We start from the raw sequence: 27,249 nt of genomic DNA on the forward strand, positions 1-27,249 counted from the left end.
ATTGGCCGAAATTAATGGATTCTGTGCACCACTGTCTAATAATTGCCACCACTGAAACCAGCGAATTGCCACCATTGAAACCAGCAAGCCTGTTGAAGCCAATAGAGCCATCAGAGGGGCCGTTATAGCAGGTGCTATTGGATTTACTTGGTCAATTTTCTGTCTCATGATCGGGAGACCAATGATATACAATAGAGGACTCCAATATATGTATGTATGTATGTATGTATGTATGTATGTATGTATGTATGTATGTATGTATGTATGTATGTATGTATGTATGAGTATGTATATATATATATATATATATATATATATATATATATATATATTAAAAAAGAGAGAGAAAGATGGGAAATGAAGACGACGTCAACGGCCGACAAAACCAACCGAATGTGTGCATATAATTGTTCTTGAAATATTTTCGTTCAGTACTAGGTAAACAGCAGATAACTAAGAATGTAAGTCTATCCTTCATGCGCTCAGTGCCTAATTAAAGACCACTTAGTACAGCTCTTGGTTGAGCTTAAAGATTATGCAGTTCTGGGTGTCTTAACATTTTCTCATACTTTCATCCTAGGTTTGTTGTGGCTGACAGACAGTTGTTTCTTCTGTCCCATCCTCTTGACGATATTCTATTCCAAAAAAATATATATTCGTCTGAAATTTTTGAAACGCCAATAGCTGTTTTAAATAACGACTGCTCTCTAGCAACTTGTGTACATTCGATGATCATCAATGCGCTTATAGCACTTCGTGTTCGAAAGTTCTAATAGTAAACGTTCTTTTTTTTTACATGCTAGGGACCATTCATTGGGATTCCTGTCGGGAACGTCAGCATGACCCAAGAGGCACTGGCAGAGAACGTTACCATTGCCATGAACAACATATTGGCTGCGTTGGAGCAACGCTTGCTGGTCATTCGTTCCATGCATATCAAGTCTACTATGGGTCCCCCCAAAAAACTGTACTGAATTCGTTTTTCGCAACTTGCATATTCTTACTCATTATCAATAAATATTCTATATGCTACGTGCAGCTTCGGATTTCATTCTGCGAAGTTCCTAAAATGCCAATAGTGTCATATTTATTTGCCCCGCCACGGTGGTCTATTGCCTAAGGTACTCGGCGGCTGACCCACAGGTCGCGGGATCGAATCCCGGCTGTGGCGGCTGCATTTCCGATGGAAGCGGAAATGTTGTAGCCCCGTGTGCCCAGATTCGGGTGCACGTTAAAGAACACCAGGTTGTCGAAATTTCCGAAGCCCTCCACTACGGCGCAGCCAGCGTAGAAACTTGCACGCTATCACCTTTCCTACGCATGACGCGAGGGAGATGGGCCGCATGTTGTCTATCGTGAGCGTCTTACCAGACTTTGTATGGAAGTGAACCTCACCTTCCTTCTATTCCTTGGACAACCGCCACCACGTTTCGATGAGGTGCTATACGAAGCCGCGGGCCACTGCACCGCCTATGTTACCGAGTAAGTTGCAAGTTATGGTTTCCCTGCTTGGTGCACTTCTCATGTTCCTATTGTCCGTCGCCGTCTACAGTTCCGTCATGGTAAACGAGTGATCCAGCTCTTTGTTTTCGGCTCCCTCGTTCCTTTCGCGCACCGGGTCCTGGCCCTTCTCTGTCTTTAGGTACTTTCCTTTCAGTTCCTCCAGGACCCTGCGGTTTTCTCCCTTGTACATCTTTATTACTTTGGTAAGGTAGCAATTCGTCACACTTTTGCTACTTTGCGGGACATGAGATGCCTCATCAGGCACCACGTCTTGCGTGCCGAGAGTTTTCACTACAGGCCGCCAAGGGTCTTGAGCCAATTTTCTCTGCAGAGCTTAGCCACGTGCTCGGCAATCTGTTTGTTTTACACTGTCAAACGCTTGGCCAGTTTTCTTTTTCGTCTATGACGCTTTTACCACCACGTTAAAGAGTGACGGGCCTCCCACATGTTAGTCAGTCTAGCATTCATGTATGGTGTCTGTGCCGCCGTTGCAATTTCTTGGGTGAATTTATGAAGAGCCTTCTTCTGGTATCGCCTACTTGGTGCAAATCTGTTTCATTCAAACGTTTGATTCTTCATCGGACTATTCTTGTTCTAGGGTAAACTTTCTCATCTTGTCACAATCCTTTGTCCGCACGTCCCCAGTACAGCTCGAAATCGGTAGCCTCGGATCGTGATGCCCATTACGCTATGGTCAGACCCCAAGTCCGCGTCTTCCATTCTCTAGCTGACGTCTGTATGCCCAATGACCACGTCAGGTCTGGTGTAGTGTCCCTTGCGTGCCACTTTTGGTGGTTACATCCGGCTTGTTCATGATGGCCATCTCGTGATGCTTCATTACTTTGGCCAGTGGTTTTCCTCTCTTGGACTAGAACTTATAGCCCCACGTTGTGTGAGGGACGTAATTCACCGAAGATTAGAAACGACCTGGTTCCCACCAACCCTTTCTCCTGGCTCACGATGCGATCAAATTCATGGTGTCGTCGTTACGGCGGGCAGTACATGCTCTTACGAATAAAATGCGCGAACTGCCAATTACTCTTGCGTGAATTGTGACCACCGTGAGCTCACACCCACCTCCTGCTATGGCGTCATTAGTAGCTGCTTCGTTGCTCCCTACGAGCACCACCGTTCCATTCTCCATAGGATCAGTTTAAGTGACGTACCTCAGGAATCTCGGTTTCCAGTTTGTTTCCTGTAGGGCAATTTTATCGTGCATGTTTTCTTTCCCGTTGATGTGTAACAGTAGTTCCACTTCTTTATTGCGAATACTGTGGTAGTTCTATTGTTAATTTACGGTGGTGTTCCTTTCGGTCTTCTTATGCTTCTTACTCGGCTTCTGCATTTTCCTTTCCCGACGTCTTGAGTCGACGGCACGTTTTCGCGATCTCGTTTTTCTTAATTTTTTGGCCCACTCCATTTTTTTGAGAGACGTGAACCGGTTCCTCACAGACGATGAGGCTACTTTTGTCGCTCCGCAGTCATGCTTCACGGAGAGCGGGTGAAGTGGAGTACTGACAGCATCCTGTCAGGCATTTTTACTGTCTAGTTTTTATGAATTTCGGTGATTGCGATCACAACGACCGCTGCTCTCCTTCTTGCGGAATCTGTGTCGTGGCCACAGTCACCGCTTCCTCTTAGCTCACATGGTTCTTTTCGGCGTCCACTGCTTCTTGATTATTTGATGTCCGTTGCGAAGCCTCAGCCGCTCCCGTCGTCGACCCTGGGTGGACTGTGGTGATGTCCTTCTGCGGTAACTTGACCAAACCTTCGGCGTTTTTGCCGCCATTGCGCTGTTTTGGAGCTTTGCATTTGCCGAGTGGCCGTTATTCACTAGCGTTTCTGTGTTGTTGACAAGAACTCGTAATTGGCCGTTTTCCTCCTTAATTTGAGCATTTTGGCGCTTAATGACGCTCTCAAGTTTCATCACTTCACTAGAGTCTCTTTGCGCATTCGGATTTCTGCTGCGGCAGCTGCATTTTCAATGCAGGCGAAAATTTTGTAGGCCCGTGTGCTCAAATATGGGTGCACGTTGAAAAACCCGTCGAAATTACCGGTGCCCTTCACTGCGGCATTTCTCATCATCATAAGGTGTTTTGGAGACATTGAACGTCACATAGAAATGAAGCTTTGCGCATCCGCTAGCGAGTTAAGATATTTCAAAGGGGTGAGAGGTGGGGATTTAATTTTATTGGTTCGAACGACAAAAGACGGGGTCTAGCCCAGTTGTTTTTCGATGATCCTTCGGCGATTGGTTGCGTTCTTCCGAGACTAGGAACTTGTCCTGGAGCTCGAACTGGCCCGGCAGCATGGGACAGTTTGGGATTTTGTAACCAGCCCGGGGCTCCGAGGTGGTCCGATTTGTTGTCGCCCAGGGGCGATCGCCGCCATCTTTGCCTCCCCTGGATCATGGCTTCGATCGGGAGTGGCTCTGGCCACCGTTTCCGCCACCACTTCCTTAGCTATTCTAGTCCGGTGTTTCTTACTTCTAATGTTGTTTTGAGGTGCTATGGCGGAGTGCACCTGCCGGACTTCTCTTGCCTGATTCCCTCTCTCGATGTCGTATTATTCCTTCACTCAGCGCTTTCCCAGCATCGCCGGTGGACATAGTGGCAGAATGCTGCCTGAAAGGACAATAAAGTGAAATAACAATTTACATCGGAGGGAAAGCTCCATGTATGAACACCTAAAACGACAATACTATCAATAATGCCCTACTTACCGAGGAACTAAGGTAAATGCACAAGAACACAAGTGCCCAAATGGGACATTTTCAAATTGATCCCGATGACCTCAGACGGACCGCCTACAATTATTCACTACTAATTAATATAACTGTACCAAATAAAGAACCTTCCATGCATCAAAAGACGCAATAAAATGCAGTTTGTTTGTTTTTGTTTGATTGATGAAAAAAAGAACCGCCGTACGTTACTATGGGGAATTGCGCGAGTGGTTCAAAAATTCAATTTTCGCGTTGTTACACGGGGCAGGTACGGCCAACTTGCAGGGCGCAGTTGAAACAAAAAGTGTTTACAATCTCGGAGCCAATAGAGGGAAACTGATGAATGGCCGTTGTTGCTGCTGTGGCTCCCACTGCTTTCAATCTGCTGCTAATAGCGCAGTAAAGCCGGGCAGCGTTGTCCACGGCAACAGTGACGCGAGTCGGTCCGATCGGTCCTCGTCTTGAGGTGGGTAATTTAAAGTGCGCCAACTCAATGCGAACGACTGAAACGTGATTTCATTTCGAAATAAGGCCTTCCTTGGCCTGAAAGTAACACTACGAGGTTTCCCGACCGCCATTTCAACAATCAACGTTGACTTAATAGTTGACTTTAGTGTTTCTCTAAAGAGATAAATAGCCCCGTTACAGTGAAGAAACATAGAGGCGGACATGTTGTAGGCCCGTGTACTCAGATTTGGGTGCACGTTAAAGAACCCCAGGTGGTCAAAATTTCTGGAGCCCTCCACTACGGCATCTCTCATAATCATATGGTGGTTTTGGGACGTTAAACCCCACAAATCAATCAATCTACAGTGAAGAAACAAAGAACCCGGTGGTGGTGTTGCCGTACACGTACACAGTATAGTGCTTGATTAAAGAAGGTGACTTCTCGGTATGGCGTGCAAGTGGTTTTCCCTGCGCCCAATAAACTGGTAGGCTTGTGTAGAAAAGTGAATGCTGAGGGTTCTGAAGGCGACGCAATCGAAGAAGCGTGTAGTGTGAGACACGACAAAAATTTGTCGAGTGCAGCGTTAGAGGGTGTACTTGATTCCCTTGAGCTGTGGAGCATTTTACATTGGGCAGAAGGGCAAGTGCCTTAATAAAAGCCTCCAGGAAAACAGTGATTTGTACTCGGCTGCTGACCCGCAGGTCGTGGGTTCAAATCCCGGCTGCGGCGGCTGCATTTCCGATGGAGGCGGAAATGTTGTAGGCCCGTGTACTCAGATTTGGGTGCGCGTTAAAGAACCCCAGGTGGTCAAAACTTCCGGAGCCCTCCACTATGGCGTCTCTCATAATCATATGGTGGTTTTGGGATGTTAAACCCCACAAATTTAAGGAAAACAGTGATTTGTGTAGTAGGTGTGCGAGGAAAGGAAATCTTGCTCATTACTGCTTTGACTTTAAGGGTCAGCCTAACTGGCTCACAGCAAAGATAAAATCAGAACAGCAATCATTGACGCTTACTTTATGATGCCTGGGAAGCTTCGCGCATTCGTTAGCACACCTTCGATAGAACTTATGGATATATAGGGACGTGTTTATGGAGAGAAAACAAAAAAGCAAAAAATATTAGTTTGATAAAAGCACGTGTATTACGGTATAGATAACGTTTTGGTTGGATCACGCGTGGTTTGATTGCAGTGCCCACTTCCTTGTACGTTACTCCACCCCCATTTTCGGCTATTTGTTTCAATAAACATTACTTGTCAGAAGCGCTTTCTCTGTGTCAGTAAAGTTTTTCGTCCTCAAATTTGCAGTGCAGCCTTTTTTCTGCAGTATGTTCTAACTAGCCCCCACACAAGCTTTTCTGGACAATGTAAGGCTTCTGCAAAACCCTACGACAGCCTTGCAGGTCATGTTTGTGGTCAGGGGTTGCCTCCGCACAAGCCACACTTCAAGAGGCGCCTATATAGTCTTCGGTGGGGTTGGAGATTCCACATCTCCAGTGGAGTATGTTCAAAGGTTCCGAGCATACGCCCATTCTGCGGCTCAATTTTCCACACGCATTGCATACGTCACTTTTTTTTTCTGTGCAGCGTGCACTCTGTGAGCAGGTTGCCGTATCTCACGTATAGGTGCGTACTTTGTGCCCTTCGAAAGCAATGACTATCATCGTGCCTTACCTATTTGGTTTGTCTGTAGGGCCGTTGAGTTATGCTTGTGCACAATATTGTCCAGAATCTCTTGGGCCGCATGCTCTATCGGGATGCTCCTTAAGACTCCTTTCACCATGCAATGGGGGGCCGCTTCGTAGGTGCTAACTTTGTGCGCCGTGCCGCGTACATAAATTCCTCACACGCAGCGTAGCGCGTGCTCACGATATTCTCCTGAAGGTTCAGGCACAAGACGTCTTCGTTTGCTTCATTTGCGAGTATCTGTCGCAATTCGTCGAATTTAACGCGGGTGACAAAGCTCATGTAGAACCCGCCTCTTGGTCTCAACACAATCTTTATGTCGCCGAGCAGCAAATCTGGCATGCGTGCGCCCTTCACCAATTCCCCTTTGTTTATACATTTCACCCTTCAGTGCGTGTATCATCCTTAAGAACGTGTTTCGCCCGTGAGAGATGGCGGACGTAGAGCCACAACCTCGGCGGTGGCACCCATGGCGCCGTCACCAAGCTTGTTGCTCCGGATGTTGACATCTGCCGTGGCCAAGGCGCCCTCTTAGCTCGTTCCAAGTACAGGGTTTAGGCTTCGCTTGCCCGCGCCTTTGAGTCTGACTCTCTTTTCGGCCGTTTTTCAGCCTTGCGATCTTGTACAGACGTCCGGTGTATTTTCGAGGCCGTCCACCTAAACACGCGTAGCGGTAGTCATTTTAACTAAATGTTCGCTGGCCTCATCACTGAAAGTTTGATTTTCGATTGCAGCCTCACCGAAGCTCAACCTAAGCTTACCCCTCCCACAGCCGAAGCTGGGAAACCGGCCAAAATTTGGGTTTTCATTGGCCCACACAACTTCATACATTCGGTTGATGCTATTTTATTAGGGTGCGACTCAATAGGCTGGCGGAATCAGTGAAAAAAAAAGAACGGAGCGTAGTAAACGTGCGGCTGCACTCGGCGCCGCCACCAGGGGGCCTCAATAAATGTGTCATTTAAGAAACAAAAAGACACTTAATTTGTTCTGCAAATGGCGCAAGTGTGTTGAGAAGTGGAAGTGCGATGAACATGAATAGAGGAAAGGAGGTGTTTAGACGTGACGAGCTTGGTCATTGGCACAAACAACAAGCCAGCAGCAGTGAAGGAACCTGGTTTTAGGGGTAGGCCGTGGTTCCCGTCTCATCCAGGAACTCCACCAGGCGCCAGTTATGGGCCTCTTGCGTAAAGCCCCTTAAACTTCGCAAAGCAGCCACCTAGTGGTTATTCGTGTGCCTCCTTTCTTTTGTTCCTCCTCCGACCTCTGCGATGCCGGCGCCGCGTCGGTATTGGCTACATGCTGTCACGTGGGATTAGTCGCAGTGTTTGTTTGTTTGCAGGTGGTCGCGACTACCATCTTTGCCACAGTGCATCTGTTTTAACGGATATGAACTTGTCCTTCCATGCGCGTTACGCTGTGAAGTACCTTTCACCCAAGAATGACGTCACTCTTCGTTGCCATAGGCGGTTGTGGCGCCTTTGGTTGTGAAAACTAGGGACAGCCGAATGCTCTCGATGATCCCGCCTGTGATACCACCTGTGAAGCGCAAGGAGTTGCTACAAAAGACAAGTTTGCGTAGAATCAAATGTGAAAATTCCAGGCCGACGTTTTTAAATCCGCTTTACGAAGTACGTTGCACGTATATAAGTATGGTTTGGTGTATGCCCAATTCAATGCCTGCTCTAACGCCACAGACAATTCGCAGTAATTGTGGAGGACGTCATGATCTCTCACTCAGGTTTCATCAATGCTTCTGCGGGAGCTGTTTTTTTTTCTGTAAACAATACACGTTTACGATCTCTGCTTGTCGTTATGCGCCGACGGGTTTGAGTTCACTGTGCTGGTTTGTGCACATAGCATGCATGCACGTGAAAAAATGCTCAAAATCGCGATTGCGAAACCTCAGAGTTTTTGCGCTGCTGTTCTAAATAAACAAAACTGGAGTGCAGCAACACACATTAGGATTGGTACTCTCCGTTGGTTTTTGCTGCGTGCTCGTATATTTTAGAAGAACTTGCTTTCTGTGGCTTTTCTACACTGACCGATCAGCCAGGGTACTCACGATGCAAGAGCAGCTATGCAAAACGTGCATGCCTTCTAGTCATATGAGTGCGTGCATCGTTTATGAAACTCACACATACAAGCCGTTTTTCGTGATAGTTTGTTTACTATTTGGTGTGAAGGTTTATATCCGCTACTGAAGCTCTCGCGAAGTAATCGAGTATGGTGGCACGCTAGTTCTTTCATATGCTACCTTAATTTTTCTGCCATATAGTTCGAATGGGAAATACGTCCACAAGGCTCACTTCCGAAATATGATGGGTGTGTCTAAGCACTTCCCGAAAAAAGCACAGCTCTTCGGATATACATAATATAAATGATGTACGCCTTCTGACACATTATTAAGGTGAGAGCCTTAGATGCGTCACCAAACGCTAAAATTTGCCATGGGTGACCTCGCCATCCCTCATTGACAGCGTCAAGGCGAGTTGTTGCTTCCACTTCATGACAGTCATTGTGAATTCTCTCTGCACATATTGACTACCCTACATACGGCGTAGCTTTCACCACCCCATGCGCTGAGTAAGGAAAGACAGTTGCACTGTCCCTTCGGTGGCTATCGCGCCAGCTATTCGAAGGGTAAGCCGTAACAGACGCACATGAACTTTTGAGCGCTATTATTTACAGTGTAAAAGCTAATCGCAGACGCGCTCAAAGAAATGCCATGAAAAAAGATGTGTGCTCACTAACAATTACGTTTTTAGGCTTAAGAACATGCATACTAGAGGGTGGTGCGCACAAAGTTAACGTACGGTCGCTGCGACGCCAAGTGACTCGGTCAAGGCCTGATCACAAGTACTCGTTGCGCCTGGCACTAAACAGAGCTGATATAGGCTAATGCTACACTCGCTAAGATAATTTTTGGATGAGTTAGACGGCTGGAGAAAATTTTCTCTGCGCGCTGCCTGCCGATCAAGCGTTCTCTTCGTGAAACGGTGTCTGCTAAGCAGGAGCAAGGTAGGTTGCGCCACGTTTGAAATGGAAGTGCGAAGGGGAGGAGGCCGAGGAAAAGCACGACCGGAGGAGGAAAGTGTCGTTACTTTGCGAAGCTTTCGGGTTTTTACTGTTGCGTATTTGGCATTGCTCATTCGTGGCCATGGATATAAACATCCGCAGCGTACGCGAAAGAGAAAAGAAAGAAAGCTAGGAGAGAACCAGTGCCTCGGCAGGACTGCTCGCGCGCTATTGGTTCCTCTCTTGAGGTCACGTGGCTGGGCCCACGCACGCGAAGAATGCACCAGCGTCGAGCAAATTCCTCGGAATTTTCCCAGCTGTTCCATTGTACGGAAGCACCCACGCTTCGCCGCACACTCTTTCTCTGCGTTTCCTTTCTACCTTTCTGCGTTCCGCTTTCCCTTTTCCTGACAAAGCTGAGCTACACCACGCTTCTGCAAAGGTTGCAGAAAAGAGTGCCTCTATTGTTTTCTTCACTGAACAACTTTATCATCCGCGCCGCTGGCATAGTGGACGCTAACGATGCTAACAACGTTTTGCAAATGAAGTTGGAACTTATCATCCGCCCCGCCGCGGTGGTCTAGTGGCTAAGGTACTCGGCTGTTGACCCGCAGGTCGCGGGTTCAAATCCCGGCGGCGGCGGCTGCATTTGCGATGGAGGCGGAAATGTCGTAGGCCCATGTGCTCATATTTGGGTGCACGTTAAAGAACCCCAGGTTGTCAAAATTTCCGAAGCCCTCTATTACGCCGTCTCTCATAATCATATGGTGGTTTTGGGACGTTAAACCCCACAAATCAATCAACTTACCATCTAACCTTCGGGCTGGTTTCAGTGACGCACAACGCACTTCAGACTAAACATAGCAGATACGCGGATGATACCAGTGCAGACCTGAACTCCACAAACTGTACTGCACTTGTGGACACAAAGATCAATGCTGTGACAAAAGCACAAAAAGGAACAACTTCTTTTTGAAGAGGAAGCATCCGTGCGTCGTCAGTCAGCTATGAGAGGATTACAATCACAAGCTTATCTGTTCTGATTTACTACGCCGCCTATGGAGCTCTTCGGACACACAGTCTACAATTACTTCTAGCTGAGGCTCTTCAGCAGCGCCAGCACAAGCTGGCGGCTGAAGATGACAGCGGCCAACAACTGTCAAATGGTGCACAAAATACTGGTTCGAGGTGGGGAGAAAGGATCACTATCATTATACAGTGAAACCGCTAAGCAAGCTGCGGGAAAAGGCACCATTGTATGATCAAAATGATGGGTTGAAGCATCTTGTAATTGTACTTATCAAGCTTTACAGATCTTCATAGTGATGTACCAAAGTAAATTGCCTTAATCTGCAGTTGTTCGTTCTAGTCGTTTTGTGTATGTCAAATGTAGCCAAGATGAACCAACCTTGTGGGTCACATTTTGATAGTTTGCAGACCAAAATATAGTTTGAAAAAATAACAATTTGGGTAGCTAGACACTAGTGGTGCAAAGGCTGAGGAAACAGCTGAGCTGGCTGTCTTACCTTTCTCCTTACCCTCACTTCTTTTTCTCGCCCCTTGCTATAGTGTACTATACATGGCTATGTTGTGCTTCGCCCACTTCTCTCCTCTTTTATCGCATCCTCGCGTCACACATTATGTCCCTTATTTTTTTTTTGTCAAGTACATCCTAGCTATACCATGCAATACATGGCTATGCAATGCATTACCCTCTTCGTCCTCAACCACACCTTTCTTACACTACACTATGCGTGGCTTCATTATTGATATCAGACAAAGACCAGTGGCAACGTAAGTATAGGAGATCTTGTTAGACGTAATTGTAGTGTAAATGTAAAAAAACAAAACTGGACAAAAAGATATCTTTGATAAGATCGCCAAACACTTGATGGTGGCTTATTAGTCCTTGAATGAAGTAAATTACGCCATAGGGCAAACATTTTTTTTTCAGAATGTTAGACACGGATCGTAAAATTGCTGCATTAGGCTTGTGTCTCCCTGATTATCTCCCTTTTATTTATGAATTAGTTCAACTTCAGTGTGCAAGGTGCGAGTTATTTTGACGGCGTTTTTGCAGCCTGTAGAGAGAAAGCTGTACTCACAGGATACTTCTTTACATCTTCTCTGCAGGGGTGTGTGGACAGACTCTTCTGGTAGGCGGCTGTGGGAATGGACTATTTGCCAGTACTTCTCGTGTATGAATAAAAGCCACATAACATTTGTCCGAGGTAACACTAGCTCAGTATTAAACTTCATGCTTTGCTCCAGTGCAATCAACATTTTGTCATGACTGTGGTTGATTCTGCAACTAACAGCACCCACCTTCCTATAGTCATTGATATTACTTCTCCAATTTTAATGTTACAAGCCAATACGCGCATGTGTTAACCATATGGAATTTCAAGCCTCTATGGGTTCTGTTATTTCTAAACTTCGAAATTTGACAGGTAAGAATATCTTATCTACGATTGGTTCAATACTAGAGAAATCCGGGGAAAATTTCGAAATCGCTATTCCATCTAATAAACAATCCTCCTCTCGTTTGTGAAATGGTGAGTGTACGCGTGGTTATAGATAACAAACATTTGCTTAGAAAAAACATCTTCATAATAGTGCCCATCAAACTAGATAGACTATCACTTTCTTTCTGGCGTATTTGAGCGCACTGTTACCCTCGGGAAAAAATACGACAGTATATATTACAAATATTTTTTCGAATAATAACAAAGGCGTGCTTTGATCGCATATTTCTGGCCAACAAAGGTACTGTCAACGCCTTTGACGTTTAAATCATGTGTCTGTACACCGCGAGAAATCAACGCCTCTCTAAAAGACATAGCGCAAGGTTTAAGACGTCATTTCGCAGCTAATATTTTGACTGAAAATTGGCATGAATTCCCAGATATTTGTGTACCTGAATTAAGTCAGACAGTACTCCTAACCGAGGGCAGCTCCAGGGTCAGGTTGAATTATGAATTTTATATTAAACACCTTACTCCTGGAATGACCTATTCTTCTGCTAGAAGCTGGAAATTCTTAGTTCAGAAACTCATGGATACCTCCAGAATGGAAACATGCAAAAATTATATTATATATAAATAAATAAACTAAATTATATACAACCAGAATTATCAAATAGATTTCTTGAGAGAACCATCATGATCAAGTTATTCGTTTCACGTTTTTTGCAATGGCAGATAATACTCGGAACTTACATGAACGGCTACAGACTTACCTTATTATCTTGGGGAGCTGGCTCGTTGATAATTGCTTTCCACATAATCTGAGGAAATGTGCCCTTCCTGTTTTCCCGCTGCAATACCCCGTGCACATCTTCCTGTATTACCTTCATGAGAATATACCACAGGTAAAACCTTCAAAGACATTGGAGTAATTTATCATACATCGCTTAACAGGCAACCTCACTTCGAATGTATTGCCGAGAAGTTGCGCGGGATTCTGACATATTACATAGGCTAAACAACCACCGCATAGGTGTGAGAAAATACACACATATGCTGGTAAATCGCATGTACGTTCGTCTTGTTTTGGATTTTTGTTGTGTACTTTTTTGTGGGGCTCCAGCCTGCAAGTTACGGCCTCTAAATTTTTTAGAAATTTTTATTATGCCTTGGCCTTCCTAAAACACTTTCTAACAATACGCTGTACTTAGACTTGAGGGTTCCGTCTCTTTTCTGCAGGTTTTGCCTTCTGATTGCTTAGACATTCTTAAGAATTATAGAGCCACCATTACGACAATTAGAAACGGCATTTATTTCCACCCGGAATCATTTCTAGGTGCTACAAAGCTGCGATTCCACACCTCAAAAATTATATTTCCCACAAGATTTTTTGTACCCTCTAAACGCACGAATCACCGATGTTATCTCTGCTCGTCATATTTCATATCCTGTGGAATTTTATTTTCTTGGTATTTTTCTAAGAACGCCAAATTACTTTCCAATAATATTTTAGATGCTTTATTACAAGATCACGTCCACAGAAATACAATAAATGTTCTTATTGCTATTGACGCATTACAATGTGACGAAAACTCAGGTGTTAGTATATTTAGCTCGAATATAGATTGGCCTTATTTCCTTCCACTACATAATTTGAGACCCGTTTTTGAGGCTGAATTTCTGGCAATAGTGCTCGCCTTATGCAAGCTGGACATGGCAATTACGTCAGCTGTTTTAAATACAGAGTCTCTATCTCTCTGCGCGGCACATTCTTTTGGTGCTGAATCCCACGTAATAAAGACGTTCCATGCACTAGTACCAGCACATTTGAGAAAAGTGCGATTAGTTTGGGTGCCTGAACAGAAATGTTGTTACTCAATGTCATCGTCGATTCTTTAGTCAAGTCACCGATAAGTGGAATGTTTTACCGTACATTTTTTTATCCTCCGATGTGACTGCTGCTCAATTTCTCAGGCTGCGAATATGGTGGAAGTCTTTGGTGACACAGCACTCACAAAATCCACCGAATATCGCTACTTACTTCATCCTGGTGAAGAGCTTATTGCCGAACCCGTTAACGGGAAGTAGCTACCACGAGATTGCGCTGCCGGGTACCGAATCTAAATTTCTACAAACACAGGTCTGCCCAGGCACCTTCGCCACTGTGGGCATTGTATGGTGAACTGGAAACAATAGGTTTTTCTGTTTGACCTGCAGGCAGTTGACTACAGTGCTTAAAGCCTTTTAGAATTACCTTTACGTGGTACTAGAATGAATCTGTGAGTGCATGTCATTTTGGCTTTTGGGGTCTCTATTTCTGAGTTCTCTAATGCGAAGGTATGCGTTGCTGTCGGAGACTATATTAATGAATCTACTCGGTTGAATAACGAATCAGTATTACTATCCTAACGTGTCTACACCATTATATTAGTATAAAAATAAGGGTATTCCTTGATTTTATTAGCCCTAATTTGAGAAACAGTTTTTGAAATAAACATGGCGTATGAGCCAGGCCACGTCTCCAATTCATCATAGCGTCACATATACATTGTCATCAAGCACCATTATTTCCCAGATAATCTATTATTTATTGAGAACTTTTATTACTCTAAAACTTCATACTATTTTATAAAGCCGTTCGTTTCTTGGTCAATTCCCCACAGTGGCTATGCTCAAGAGTTAATAGATGAACAATAACTTCCCACTGGCAGGTTCGGTACCTGCCTGTGCCAAGTTATCTTTTTGTCCACGTTTCTTTCTTCACATTAACAATTACTTCTCATAACATCACCCATACTTTCCGTGGCATCAATCATTGTCTATTACGGTTATAATTGTTGTGTCTTACAAAGAAAAGAAAACGAGTTATAAAATTTTCACTTTTTTCTTTTATGCGTGGCTATGCAATGCTTTAAGCCCCGCCGCGGTGGTCTAGTGGCTAAGGTACTCGGCTGCTGACCCGCAGGGCGCGGGTTCGAATCCCGGCTGCGGCGGCTGCATTTCCGATGGAGGCGGAAATGTTGTAGGCCCGTGTGCTCAGATTTGGGTGCACGTTAAAGAACCCCAGGTGGTCTAAATTTCCGGAGCCCTCCACTACGGCGTCTCTCATAATCATATAGTGGTTTTGGGACGTTAAACCCCACATATCAATCAATCAATCAATGCTTTAATATCTCCCCTGCTCTTTCCACTCATCCTCATACACTAATCTTTCCCACCCTCTTTCCCACCCACATCGCATGCTGGCCACACATGCAGTGCAAGCTATGCAATTTCATGGTAGTATGGCATAGCGCAACCAAGAGCTAAAACAGCTCGACTGTTTACAGAAATAAAGTGATACATTTAACCACGATTTTATTTCGCTTCCTGTAGTTGTCGGAAGACTCGTCTGATATAGTGTCGTATTCAAATTGCAGTAAGGGCACTTTATATTTTGAAAATAATTGTGGTGTAGACGGAATTAGCCACCATTTGTTTACATTTAGTCGAAATCAAGTGCAGTTGTGTGACATGCTTCTGGGAATTCTCACCATCACCCAATGTGCACTTGTGCGTTTGGTATAACTTTTTTGCTGCCATAAAAAAGCTGGAACTTGATGTACATTCAAATTTTCTCCTCCTCTTTTAGATGTCCTTTTCTGGTAGCAGCGCTAAAGCACTTTCGTTAGGTTTAGGATTAGCATTGCCATTTGCTTGCCGGTCACTTGAATGAAACCTTACTATTTTGTCTCAAGTTTCAGCTTCGGTTGCATGGAGCAAAAAGCTGCTATAGAGCATGCAGTGTTTTAAAAGTAGTATAAGTACTGTCTAAACACTGCTTTTTGTAACTTTTTTTTGCTTTAACCTCTTGCAGGCGTCAGCGCCTGCACAACCACGTCAAAGGACGGCAGCTTCTGGGTGGGGTTGATTGTTGCCGAAATTATGCAGCGAACAGAAGGCTTGGAATGTGCAAGCTAGATCATATTTTCCGGCTCTACTGCCTCCTGCGATAAATGACAACCTACCGTTACAGTAGTACTCAGTGCTACTTCAGTTGAAGCATTTTCGATTGCGGTGCTTATGCACAACTGTCAAACAACGAAGAGCTATTAAACAGCCTTTGTTGTCTTGTAACAGAAAGATCCTCTCTTTTTTAGTGGCTTGCGTGTAAGCAAGCTATATATTTCTTTTAAATTATAGCAAATTTAAAGTTAAAGCTTAAAATACTAAAACGATTAGTGTAGGTGTTACGTGAAACGACGAAACCATGCATACATTACTTCTTAACACCCATTGTAGTTAAGGTGTAATATTTCAATATTTTGTGTTATAATGCAATTTCACAATATACTTTCGAAAACGCACTTTACATTGGCACTCGTAATTTTAGTGGAAAAATTTCACTCACGTATTTCTTTTGGCACAATTCTATTCAATGATTTCCGAGCAATACATATGCTTACAATGAAAATAGGGTAGTCTATGACATTAGCAAAATTATATAACTGTCATAATGATCATACCGGTCAATCACGCTGGGAAGGGCTGTGTATTTGCAAAAACAGAAGGCAGTGACACATGTTGTCAATTTTGCAGAAGGAAGGTGTTGAGGGCAGTGCATCTCACTTTCCAGGTCAAATAACAGTAAAATACTAATTGAACGAAAACCTGTTATAAAAACTGTTCAGTTGTACGAACTCCTTTTATGTCCCATAACAGAGCGTCATAGGACGTAATGCTAATGCATTTCAATTTATGAAATTAGTGCGGATAATTTTATTTTTAGAACGTATTTTCTGACACAATAGATTGCCTCATCATATTTGTTGAAAACTGTGTACAATACGAGGAGCAACATCATCATCATTGTGGATGAGATTAGCGTTCGGAATAAAGAAGAGGTAGACGGTGGGCTTCGCCATGGGGACGGCGGCTCGTCCTTTTCTCCACAATATTGATCAGAAATTGTGTGAAGGGCTGGGTATAGCCAGTGCTTTGCATTTTGAAAACCATGCCATCTGAGACTCTCGCATTGAAACACGCACCGTTTGGTCTATACAAAATATTGTAGCGTGTTTTCTACCTCTGTTTTGGAAGCAAACGAGGGGAAGAGGATTAAGTAGTAACCCTTGTAGAGGAAGCACCATAAATTTCAGCTAAATTAGCACTGATTTACTTGGATGAATTGAAGTCTTTTGCTGCCCTTTAGAGTGTTGTGCTAGATAAAGTTTGATAGATTCGACACAGTGACTCAATTTATGACCACTTCAGTCCTACACGCACATTTGCAGCAAAATACTTTCGCATTTTTTGAAATATGCAAAAAGCAAAACAGTCGATCATATAAGCCGCATTGCAAACAAACTGTCTTGAATTTAGTTTCAAAAAACAAATGGTGCAACATAACTAAGTAGTTCAGCATTCTTTTATTTTAAAAATCATCTTTTATGTGGTCCCTTCAAGTTAGTTAATGTTAAGGTTCACTGTATAATGTTTAGTTGTCACTGAGAAGGAAAATGTCAATCTTGCAGACACCGCGGTCATTCATGACTGATAATTCAGCGGTCAATAAAGCAGCTCTGCTAGAAGTCTGGCCTAAAGCAACTCAGCTCTACAGCCATTTCCATGTGGCCAAGGCAGAATGGTGATTGCTCCATTCATTGAGCAACAAGATAAGCCCTCACGAAAGACTGGAGCTAATGACTGCATTCTAGAGGGTGTGTAAAAATAATTCACCATCCGGTGCGAAAGCTTCCATGTCAAAACCTAAAATTCCAGCCCCTTGCTAAGAAAAAAAGCGTCTGATAATGCAGTACTGGTAATATTGTCACGGGCATAGAAAGGTATACCTCAGGCACGGGCGCAGAAATGACACAAAGCAATGAAGACAACGATGAAGTTGTGGGGCTGTGTTCGGACTGCCCTGTTGTCCTGCATCCTTGCGCGCTTTGTGCAGTGTTAGCCCAACCGGCGTTAACTTATTAAATACTACTTGTTACATATTTTTGGTGGAAGTGCTGGGTAACATTCCAACTCTGGATCTCCGTAGCGGACGTCAGCTTCGTCCAGCCACGATGGCTGAAGGCAGTGCGTCGTCCGTTCAGTCTGCGCCTGCTCTGTCACCTGTGATCCCTTCCCATCTTCTTGATCCAGGTACATTTTGCGGCACTGACGTCGGCGAGTGGCTCGTCCTATACGAGCACGTCAGCAAGCAATACGGGTGGGATGAGACGTTATGCTGGGCATTATCATCTTTTACCTGTGAGGTACTGCACGCGCTTGGTACGAGACGCACGAGGAAGACCTGAGGAGTTGGGACGTGTGCAAGCAGAAGCTTCCCGACTTGTTCGGCCGGTCAGTTGCTCGACAAATGGCAGCCAGGCAGGAACTCGCGTTACGAGTTCAATCTTCCTTCGAGTCGTACGTCATCTATATCGAAGACGCGCTCGCCTTGTGCCGAAAGGCCGATGAAGATATGACCGAACTAGACAAGGTCATCAATGTGTTGAAGGGCATAGTTTACGATGTCTTCAACATTCTAATCTGCAAGAACTGTACCACCATTGACTCAAATGTCAGTAAATGTCAGTGGTTCGAACAAGCCAAAAGCGGAAGAATCACTCAACGCTTTTCCCGACTCCCGTACACCACTATGACTCCCGAACACCACTGATCCTGTGGCGCCACGTATATTTGAGAATTCTCCCTACATCACAAGAATTTTAAGCCAGGAGGTGGAAGCCATGGCTCCTACCGCTTATCAACCTCTTGTGCCTCACAACTTGGCCCCAATATCTCTTGTTCAGACTGTTATGCGACAAGGTTTTGCAAACATGGGCATCTTAGTTCCCCGAAACTCCAGCCACACACCGCAGCCGATAAATCCTGACGCTCATAACGCCCACTACCACGCCGCTCCACTTGTTGCTGCTGTCACGTCGGTCCCGCGGTTCGCATCGCTCTACCGAAATCCATCTGAGTGGCACACACAAGATTATCCACCAATATGCATCTCTTGCCATCGTGTTGGTCACATTTCCCGCCACTGCCGCAACAGATGTTCTATCCGGCAACGTTTTCTAGACGACCACTGACAGGATAGTGGGCAGTATTCGCCACCTCGTTTTGCCGATGACCACCTTCAGGACCTCCCACCTAGCAGTTCTACGCTACGCTCCAAACCATCCTACGCCGATGTCGTCGCCCAGAGAACCCATTCCAGCCACTCACCGTCGCCTCAGGGTCGCCAGCTGCGCACCTCTCAACGCCGTCGCTCCACGACACCGGCGTATTCTGGGCAGTTTTCGGGAAACTAACAGATGCAGCTCCTGGAGGTGGCACTGCGTTGACAACTCTAACCGAAAAGCCTCTACCGACCACGAATTTCAGACCAAATTTACTTGTTGTTCTCCTCAATGGCCTGACCGTTGCAGCTTTAATAGACACTAGTGCCCACATATGCGTTTTGAGTCCCCGTCTTCGATCCTACCTGAAAAAAGTTCTTACCCCTGCCGTGTCTTCGGCTGTGCGAGTAGCCGACGGCAGCCAAACATCAGTTCTTCGTATGTGTACTGCCCACGTCACTGTGGCCGGCCTTAACACTTCAGTCCTCTTCGCTGTTATAGACGCTTGCCACACGACGTGATTCTCGGCATCGACTTCTTCGCCACGCATTCAGCCCTCATTGATTGTTCAACCGGCACTTTACAGCTAGAGTTGCCTTTGTACTCTGATATCCCTCCTGCAGCTCGCACACGGCTACGGTCCATGGAGTGTCTACGATTACCGTATCAGGCTGCTGTGTAACTTTCTATGTCGCCGTTCCCACCTGTTCCTGATGGCATCTACTTGGCAGCTCCACTCATTGACTTGACCCTTTCCTAGAACATCATACTTCCTTATACTATAGTGAGGATTAGCGAAAACAAGATGATTTTTCCTGTCCTCAACTTCTCTGTGTCGACCCACGTCATTCTTCAAGGTATTTCCTTAGCAGAACTCTATACTCTGGAGCAATGTAAAATTTCATCTCTTACTCCTGAAATAAAGAGTGTATCCGAACCTGTCGCGGCCGCACAACATAGACCTTTGATAGACGAAATGATATGAAACGACCAGTCGCCGTTCCAAGTTGAAGCACTCCGTGGTCTTCTATTTTCTTATCTCGACATTTTTGATATCGACAACTGCTCCTTGGGCCGCCCGAGCGTCGTAGCCCACCGTATCGACAATGGCGACGCCAGTCCCCTTCATAAGCGTCCTAACCGCGTGTCTCATTCAGAGTGCGAAAAATGCCAGAAGGGGGTAGATAAAATGCTTGACAAAGACGTCATAGAGCCTTCAAGCAGTCCTTGAGCATCACCTGCTGTGCTTGTTAAAAAGAAGGGCAACACCTGGTGGTTCTGCGTCGACTATCGCCATATCAATCGAATAACCAAGAAGGATGTCTATCCTCTACCTCGAATTGATGATGCGCTTGAGTGCCTTCATGGTGTTAAGTATTTCTCTTCCCTGGACTTACGATCTGGATATTGGCAAATTTCAGTCGTTGACCGCAACCGCGAGAAGACGGCATTCGTAACACCCGACGAGCTTTATAATTTTAAAGTCATGCCTTTTGGGTTGTGCGATGCGCCAGCTACTTTTGATAGCATGGTGTACTCCCTCCTTCGCGGTTTTAAATGGTAGACGTGCATGTGCTATCCTGTGATATCTAGACGATGGCATCGTTTTCTCGCCAGCCTTTGAAAGCCATCTTTCACGTCTGTCGGCCATTCTCGACGTTTTTCACTGTGCTGGCCTCCAGCTTAACGCGTCTAAGTGCACTTTTGAACGCCGTCAGATAAAGCTTCTTGGCCACCTTGTGGACGCTACTGGTGTATGACCCGACCCTGATGAAGTCCGCGTAGTGCGCGAGTTTCCGGTCCCACGTTCTACGAGAAGCCCGCAGTTTTTTGGGGCTCTGTTCATATTTCCACCGCTCTGTCAGCAACTTCGCCGAAATTGCTCGGCCCCTCACGGATCTCCTAAAAAAAGTGGCTTTTTTCTGGCGTGAAGACCAAGCACATTCCTTTGCGTCGTTGATTTCTGCGCTCACATCACCGCCTGTGTTGGCTCATTTTGACCCGGCCACACAAACGCAGCTTCGCACCGACGCAAGTGGCCATGGCGTAAGGGCAATACTCGCACAAATGCAGAAAGGCACAAACCGTGTCATAGTGTACGCTCGCCACCTACTTTCTCAGTCTGAAAGGAACTATTCAATTACTGAGCGAAAGTGTCTGGCTCTCGTCTGGGCTATCGTGAAATTCCGTCCGTACTTATATGAACGCACGTTCGCAGTCATCACAGACCACCATGCGCACTGCTGGCTGTCAACACTTAAGGATCCTACAGGAAGACTCGGGCGATGGGCATTGTGATTGCAAGAGTACACGTGCAAGCTTCAAAGCGATGCCGACTGCCTATCTCGACATCCAGTTGATCCACTCAACTCCTCTGAGTTGGAAGCTGATTCCAACATTCTGGCTATAACAGATTTTCTGCACATAACTGACCAACAACGCCAAGATCCATCGCTGCTATCGATGATTGACCGTCTTCAACCCGGCCTTAAAGACCCGTCTATGACTCTGTCCGCCAACGGGTATTCTGGAAGGGCCTTTATCGTTCCGTTCGCCGCTACGTTGCAGCGTGTGACCTGTGCCAGCGTCGGAAGAAGCCTACGTTTCTCCCTTCCAGTCACTTTCAACCTATTGAAGTCTCAGCCAAGCTGTTTCATCAGGTGGGTTTGAATTTGTTAGGTGTACGTGTTAACAACATCGACAACGGGAAACAAATGGATAGCAGTACCTATGGATTATGCCACTCAGTATGCAATTACTTGAGTGCTACCGACTAGCTACGCGAAGGACGTTGCAGATTTCCCGCACTATGACATCCTTCAGCATGGCGCTCCTTCTCACCTATTCACATACCGTGGCCACTGCTTCCTGTCTCGTGTGGTTGACGACCTCCTTATATCTTGTGCTACGCGGCACGAATTTATGACTTCTTACCATCCTCAGACGAACGGACTTACTGAACGCCTCAACCGCACACTGACGGACATGCTTGCTATGTATGTTTTTGACGACCACACCGATTGGGGCACTGCCTTTCCGTTCGTAACCTTCGCCTACAACACGTCGCGTCATGAAACTGCCAGCTACTCACCATTTTAACTTCTCTTTGGCCGTGGTGCCTTACTACCTTTCGATACCCTGCTTGCGCATGACCTTCCCTCCACCACTTCCTACGCACAAGATGACATCTCCCGTGCTCTCATCGCACATACAGTAGCCCGCGCCAGGTTCTCATCGTCCCAGAGAGCACAAAAGTCGCTCTACGACAGCCGACATAGGGATGTCGATTTTTCTCCGCGCTCTCTCATGCTACTGTGGCTCCCATCCTGTCATGTCGGCCTCTGCGAGAAACTTTTATCGCAATACGTTGGGCCTCGCAGAGTTCTGTGCCAAGCAACACCTGTCACCTATGAAATTTCTTCTACTACAAACCCCACTGTTACATCCAGAAGTGACATTGTGCATGTTTCTCGCCTGAAGCGCTATCACAATGACACGTCCTTCTAATAACAGCAGGCACCGGGACGGGGCTTTGCCGCCCGGGGTAATGTCACGGGTATAGAAAGGTGCCTCAGGCATGGGCGCAGAAACAACACAGAAGGAATGAAGACAACGATGCTGTTGTGGGGCTGTGTCTGGACTTCCCTGTTGTGCTGCATCCTTGGCCACTGTGTGCAGTGTTAGCCCAACCGGCGTTAACTTATTAAATATTTCCCGTTACAATAAGTATGAAAGACTGCAGTGACCACAAGCTAGTAGAATAGAGCATTTGCATTCCTTCTTCAGTTGGTCGTAAATGCGTTAAAACCATCTGAACAATACACATAAAACTGGACAATAAACAATAAAGGTAACAACCACTGTAAAACAACAAACCTGTCCGCTTTTTCAGCTTACCTTTTCCACCATTGTTTTATTCATGGGCTGTAGATGACCCAGTTCTTTACAAACAAAGTTGTGAAACTCGTGCTAAACTTCGTTCACTTAAATGCAATAGAAACAATAGAAACTTCGGAACACTGCTGATAAAAAGAAGTCATTGTATGACAAGATTAAGTATTCAGTTCTTTCTGGACTCGGTAATTCCAGTGCATGTGAAAACCGTTCCAAAGAGTGCCCAATTACATACTGTGTCATCGAGATAATATCAACGTCAATACTTCGAAAATTTTCCAGAGTCTCGCGATTGCGCTGCCGCGCACCAAACATGCACTGCTTGATCTTAGGGTCACCAAAGTTGATTTATTTGTGGGGTTTAACGTCCCAAAACTACCATATGATTATGAGAGACGCCGTAGTGGGGGGCTCTGGAAATTTCAACCACCTGGGGTGGGGTAACCAAAGTCATGCCGCTAAATAAAGAGCACTAATGCCTGCATTCCGAAAAAGCAACGACGTCATACACATTGCTGACACAGCTTCTGTTGCGCAAGGTGGCTCGACGACAAAATGCGCTTTCTGCAGAGAATCATGCTGTCTAGACTTATTGGCAGCGAGCTATGGTGGCGAATCATCAACGGTCGTTGTCTCTTCTAGGAACGCCGCTGAAAGCTTATTTCAAGAATCACATGCTTGTATTTATTAACAACTGCATGCATGTTGCTAAATACTTGTCACAAGTTATCTTTCTGGTAATCGCTAAAGAGGTCACTCAAGAGCACCCACTTAACGGCATGGCACTCCTATTTGAGCATTATCGAGTTAAATGTGTATTGCTCCTGAGATTGTTTTTCAACGAAATTTATAATGAATTGGAAAATTTATTGCTCTTCATATGACCCCACTCTAAATATTCAGGTACTTGAATGTAAATGCAATTTACTCTTCCAATATACTCCTGCATGTAAAACTAGCTGCTGCAAAGTGTTTCAAGGTATAACTTACTGATGCTCCAGAAAGCATCAAAATGAAAAGTGTGCTGCTCAGATTGTAGGTCCAAACCAAAAGCCCACAGTAGCATCACGTTGGACGGCACGCACAGAATTCTTATCAATGTACGTTAAAATTTTATGCTCTGTTTTGTCTCATAAACAATGCGGAAAAGTTTTTTTACGTTGGCACTGATAATTCTAGCAAATAACTTTACATGACGGAGACACTCCCATTGCGGATAAAAAATGGCTAGTAATAATAAATGACGTTTTGTTATTCTGTGTCTGCCGATGAGATTTCATCTAGATTGTCTCCTGTTTTGACCAAATGCTTATTACATGTGGCCAAATGAAGCCAAACAGAAGGTTGTTGCTAATTTATTTGATTGTCTTATATTTTTTGTCAGCAACTAACTGCATTCATTTGGTCATGACGTTTTATGCTAGGTGGAGCAGGAATGCAAAATATTGTCAACCACTTTAAAAATTTACGGCTTTGGTCTGTCAGCGCCTGACGTGGGACACCACGCACTAAATTAGAACCACGTAGTAGAAAATCTGATCTGTCTATGGAGCAGCTTGCTGGCAGAGCTCGTGTAGCTGCATAGCGAGTCACGCAATCACTAGCGACCGCGACCCATGTTTTCTGGAGGCAGATGTTGGGAAGTGACCGCAAAGGTACAAACTGACATGAAAGAACGGTTTCTATAGGATGACTAAATTTGAATTTACCAAAAGCCTTGTATGTGCGTTTTGCACAGTGTTCGGTAACGATGATCGCCACGCCGCGGTTGTCTAGTGGCTAAGGTACTTGGCTGCTGACCCGCAAGTCGCGGGTTCAAATCCCGGCTGTGGCAGCTGCACTTCCGATGGAGGCGGAAATGTTGTAGGCCCGTGCGCTCAGATTTGGGTCCACGTTAAAGAACCCCAGGTGGTCCAACATTCCGGAGCTCTTCCCTACAGCGTCTTTTATAATCATATGGTGGTTTTGGGACGTTAAACTCCACATATCAATCAATCAATCAATCAGTAATGATGATCGCCTTGGTGTTCCACCTGCTGCGTGAACGCTGTGCACTGCCTAAAACAGTCACCAATTTCTATGCTCTTGATCGGCACTTCAATATCTTTTGTCGTATACAGAACAGCCGTACAGCCGTCATCATCCTCTGTGGGTCTTTTTTTCTTGAGTGCCAAGATTTGCTTGTTCAGCCCTTTTGTCCCTCCTGCGACAGTGGTGTACATTTCTTCGTGCCTGTTGACCCACCAGTGAGTGCAACACATGGCCCTAATTGCTTGCTCATTTCTCGTCGCTTACGGCAGTAATCATCATCAACAGTAAAGCTGTAATTAACTACTTCAGCTGATGAATAAACACTTTCATGTGCTGTATTAATATGTGAAAATAAAAGAAGTCGGACTAATTTTTTTTTGCCTAAAAATAAATGCTTCCCGAGGAACTACTCTAAGCTGCTGCTGCACTCATAGAAGTTTGCGCTCAAGCGCTGCTTATAAGTATAAAGCAGTTGGCCATGACGTCGTGTGGACGAAGTGACACCATTGCCAGAGAGGGTCATTTGACGGCAAACAGTCGCACTGCTCTTCACTTCTAGCCAACTATAGTAAGTATTAAAAACAAAGCCACCTAATCTATTGCTTGTAATTAAGACCCTGATGCCATAGTAACCCAAAAGAAGCTCGACCTACCTCCCCAGAAATTTGACGTAGTTTCAAAAGATTTCGTTATGTTCCCTCAATTGATACATCTACGGTATCCACAGACAAGTCACAGTACGTGCCACTGAATTGAGCTGAACGCTTGTCCAGTTGGGTTAATTATCGCCAGAGTTTCAATCAAGATTTTTGGGAAGGAAAAGCTTAAAATTCATCTGAATTCTCAATGCTTTTGTGTTGAACAGCGTTCCCAACGGCATCATTACATTAATAAATAGAAAAGCCCTTGATGAAACGCTTGAGTGAGTGTATGAATACTCACTGTATAATGATGTCTTGTTTGTAAATTCAAGCCTTTCTATTTTATAGACACTTACGCACTGCGGTACCCTTTCAACTGCTTCTCAATAACTTTTTCTTAATTATATTTAAAACTTGATTTACCAAACCTCAGGGGACCAACAAACTGTTTTATTGAATGGGCAACTTCATTGAATCGGGAAGCGAAGTAGCCTCGGGGCAACTGCTGAGAGGAATCATAATTTGTTCGTTCATTAGGGGTATTTGTAAAATTAGGTTTTATTTACTCGAATTTCAATTGTATTTTTACTGTATTTTGGGACACTGTGTTCTGAACCTATTTCAGTTGCCTTCTGTTTTTAGTCATTTTATTCGCTGATTCTATCTTGCCACCCTTACTCAAAGCGCTTTACTGCACGGGTAAGATCAAAATAAATAATAAATATTCTCATATAAGTGATAATCTTTCAACCCTCCTCACGTCATTCTAGGTAATAAAAAATAACCCAGTATTTCTTCTACATAGTGCGTCACGAAATCCTTGTACTAGGTGTTCATATTAAAATATTTGACAACTACCTAGAACATATGACTATGCATTGTAAGGAAGTTGAACTCCCGTAGTTTACAGTGATAGAATGAGGCGTGATGTTCGCAAACCAAGTACGAATGGTGATTTCAAACTTGTCGAAGAAGTTGCGAAAAAATTTGGGCAAGCAGCGAGACCTTGCCTCATCTTGCTTTGTGCAGAATTTCCAATCTATTACTTTCTTTGCTGCCAAAGTGCATATTTAGGTAGAATGAGGACGAGAATTTCCATTCACTGTGGGACTATGAGAGAATGATAATGGTCAGTAGTGGAGGACTTATGTGAACATTCCATTGTGAGTGCATGTGAACTCGTGGTACTATCCGCCACGGCAAACTTCGGCTCCCTGCTGAAAGATTCAGATTAAACTTGGAGTTATTGATGCACTGCACCGGACAGAACTGAGTGTTTACATTCAAAGGTGAATTTTATGCGTGTGTCACGCCTGTTCGTTCAACGTGAACAACTTAAATATCGCTGAAACACGGAAGCCATGTCTCTGGCCATTTTCAGGTGACGTACGCGTCATCCGTGAAAGATATAGAGGGTGCGGCTGAAGAGTTGCTACAGCAGCCTCAGCACGCGTATGAGTCATGAGTGCAAACAATCCTTGAATGGAAGAAGGAGTGGTTGTTTTTTTTTCGTTGGGCCGAGAGGCCACAACACTAACAATTACGCTGAAGTCATCGTTCATATATTAAAGGATGTGGTGCTTAGCCTGCGAAAAGCACACAACGTTGTTGCTCTTGAGGACCATGTTATCACAATGCTGAATGGCTGCTTGTTAAGGAGGCTGCTCAAACATACGAATAGCCGCGTGGCACGTCACCAAGGTTTTTATGAGAAGCTTGTGCTACGTATAT

The 27,249-nt window shown here is 44.9% G+C and overlaps 1 protein-coding gene across 2 annotated transcripts in view; it reads left to right on the forward strand.

The window, feature by feature from the left end:
• LOC119160992 (large ribosomal subunit protein uL1) overlaps positions 1-15,807 on the forward strand; it is a 59,785-nt gene extending 43,978 nt beyond the window's left edge. Inside the window, exon 5 of one of the 2 annotated variants that reach the window (XM_075881640.1) lies at positions 15,703-15,807. In XM_075881640.1, coding sequence (XP_075737755.1) covers positions 15,703-15,756 — 54 coding nt within the window. In that variant the 3' untranslated portion in view covers positions 15,757-15,807. Of the gene's footprint in view, positions 1-803; positions 1,039-15,702 lie in introns of those variants that run through there. The other variant, XM_037413291.2, reaches the window with a different exon arrangement.
• The last annotated feature ends 11,442 nt before the right edge of the window (positions 15,808-27,249 follow it).

The sequence above is a fragment of the Rhipicephalus microplus genome, chromosome X (assembly GCF_043290135.1).
Source record: "Rhipicephalus microplus isolate Deutch F79 chromosome X, USDA_Rmic, whole genome shotgun sequence".
In the NCBI taxonomy this organism is placed as follows: domain Eukaryota; kingdom Metazoa; phylum Arthropoda; class Arachnida; order Ixodida; family Ixodidae; genus Rhipicephalus; species Rhipicephalus microplus.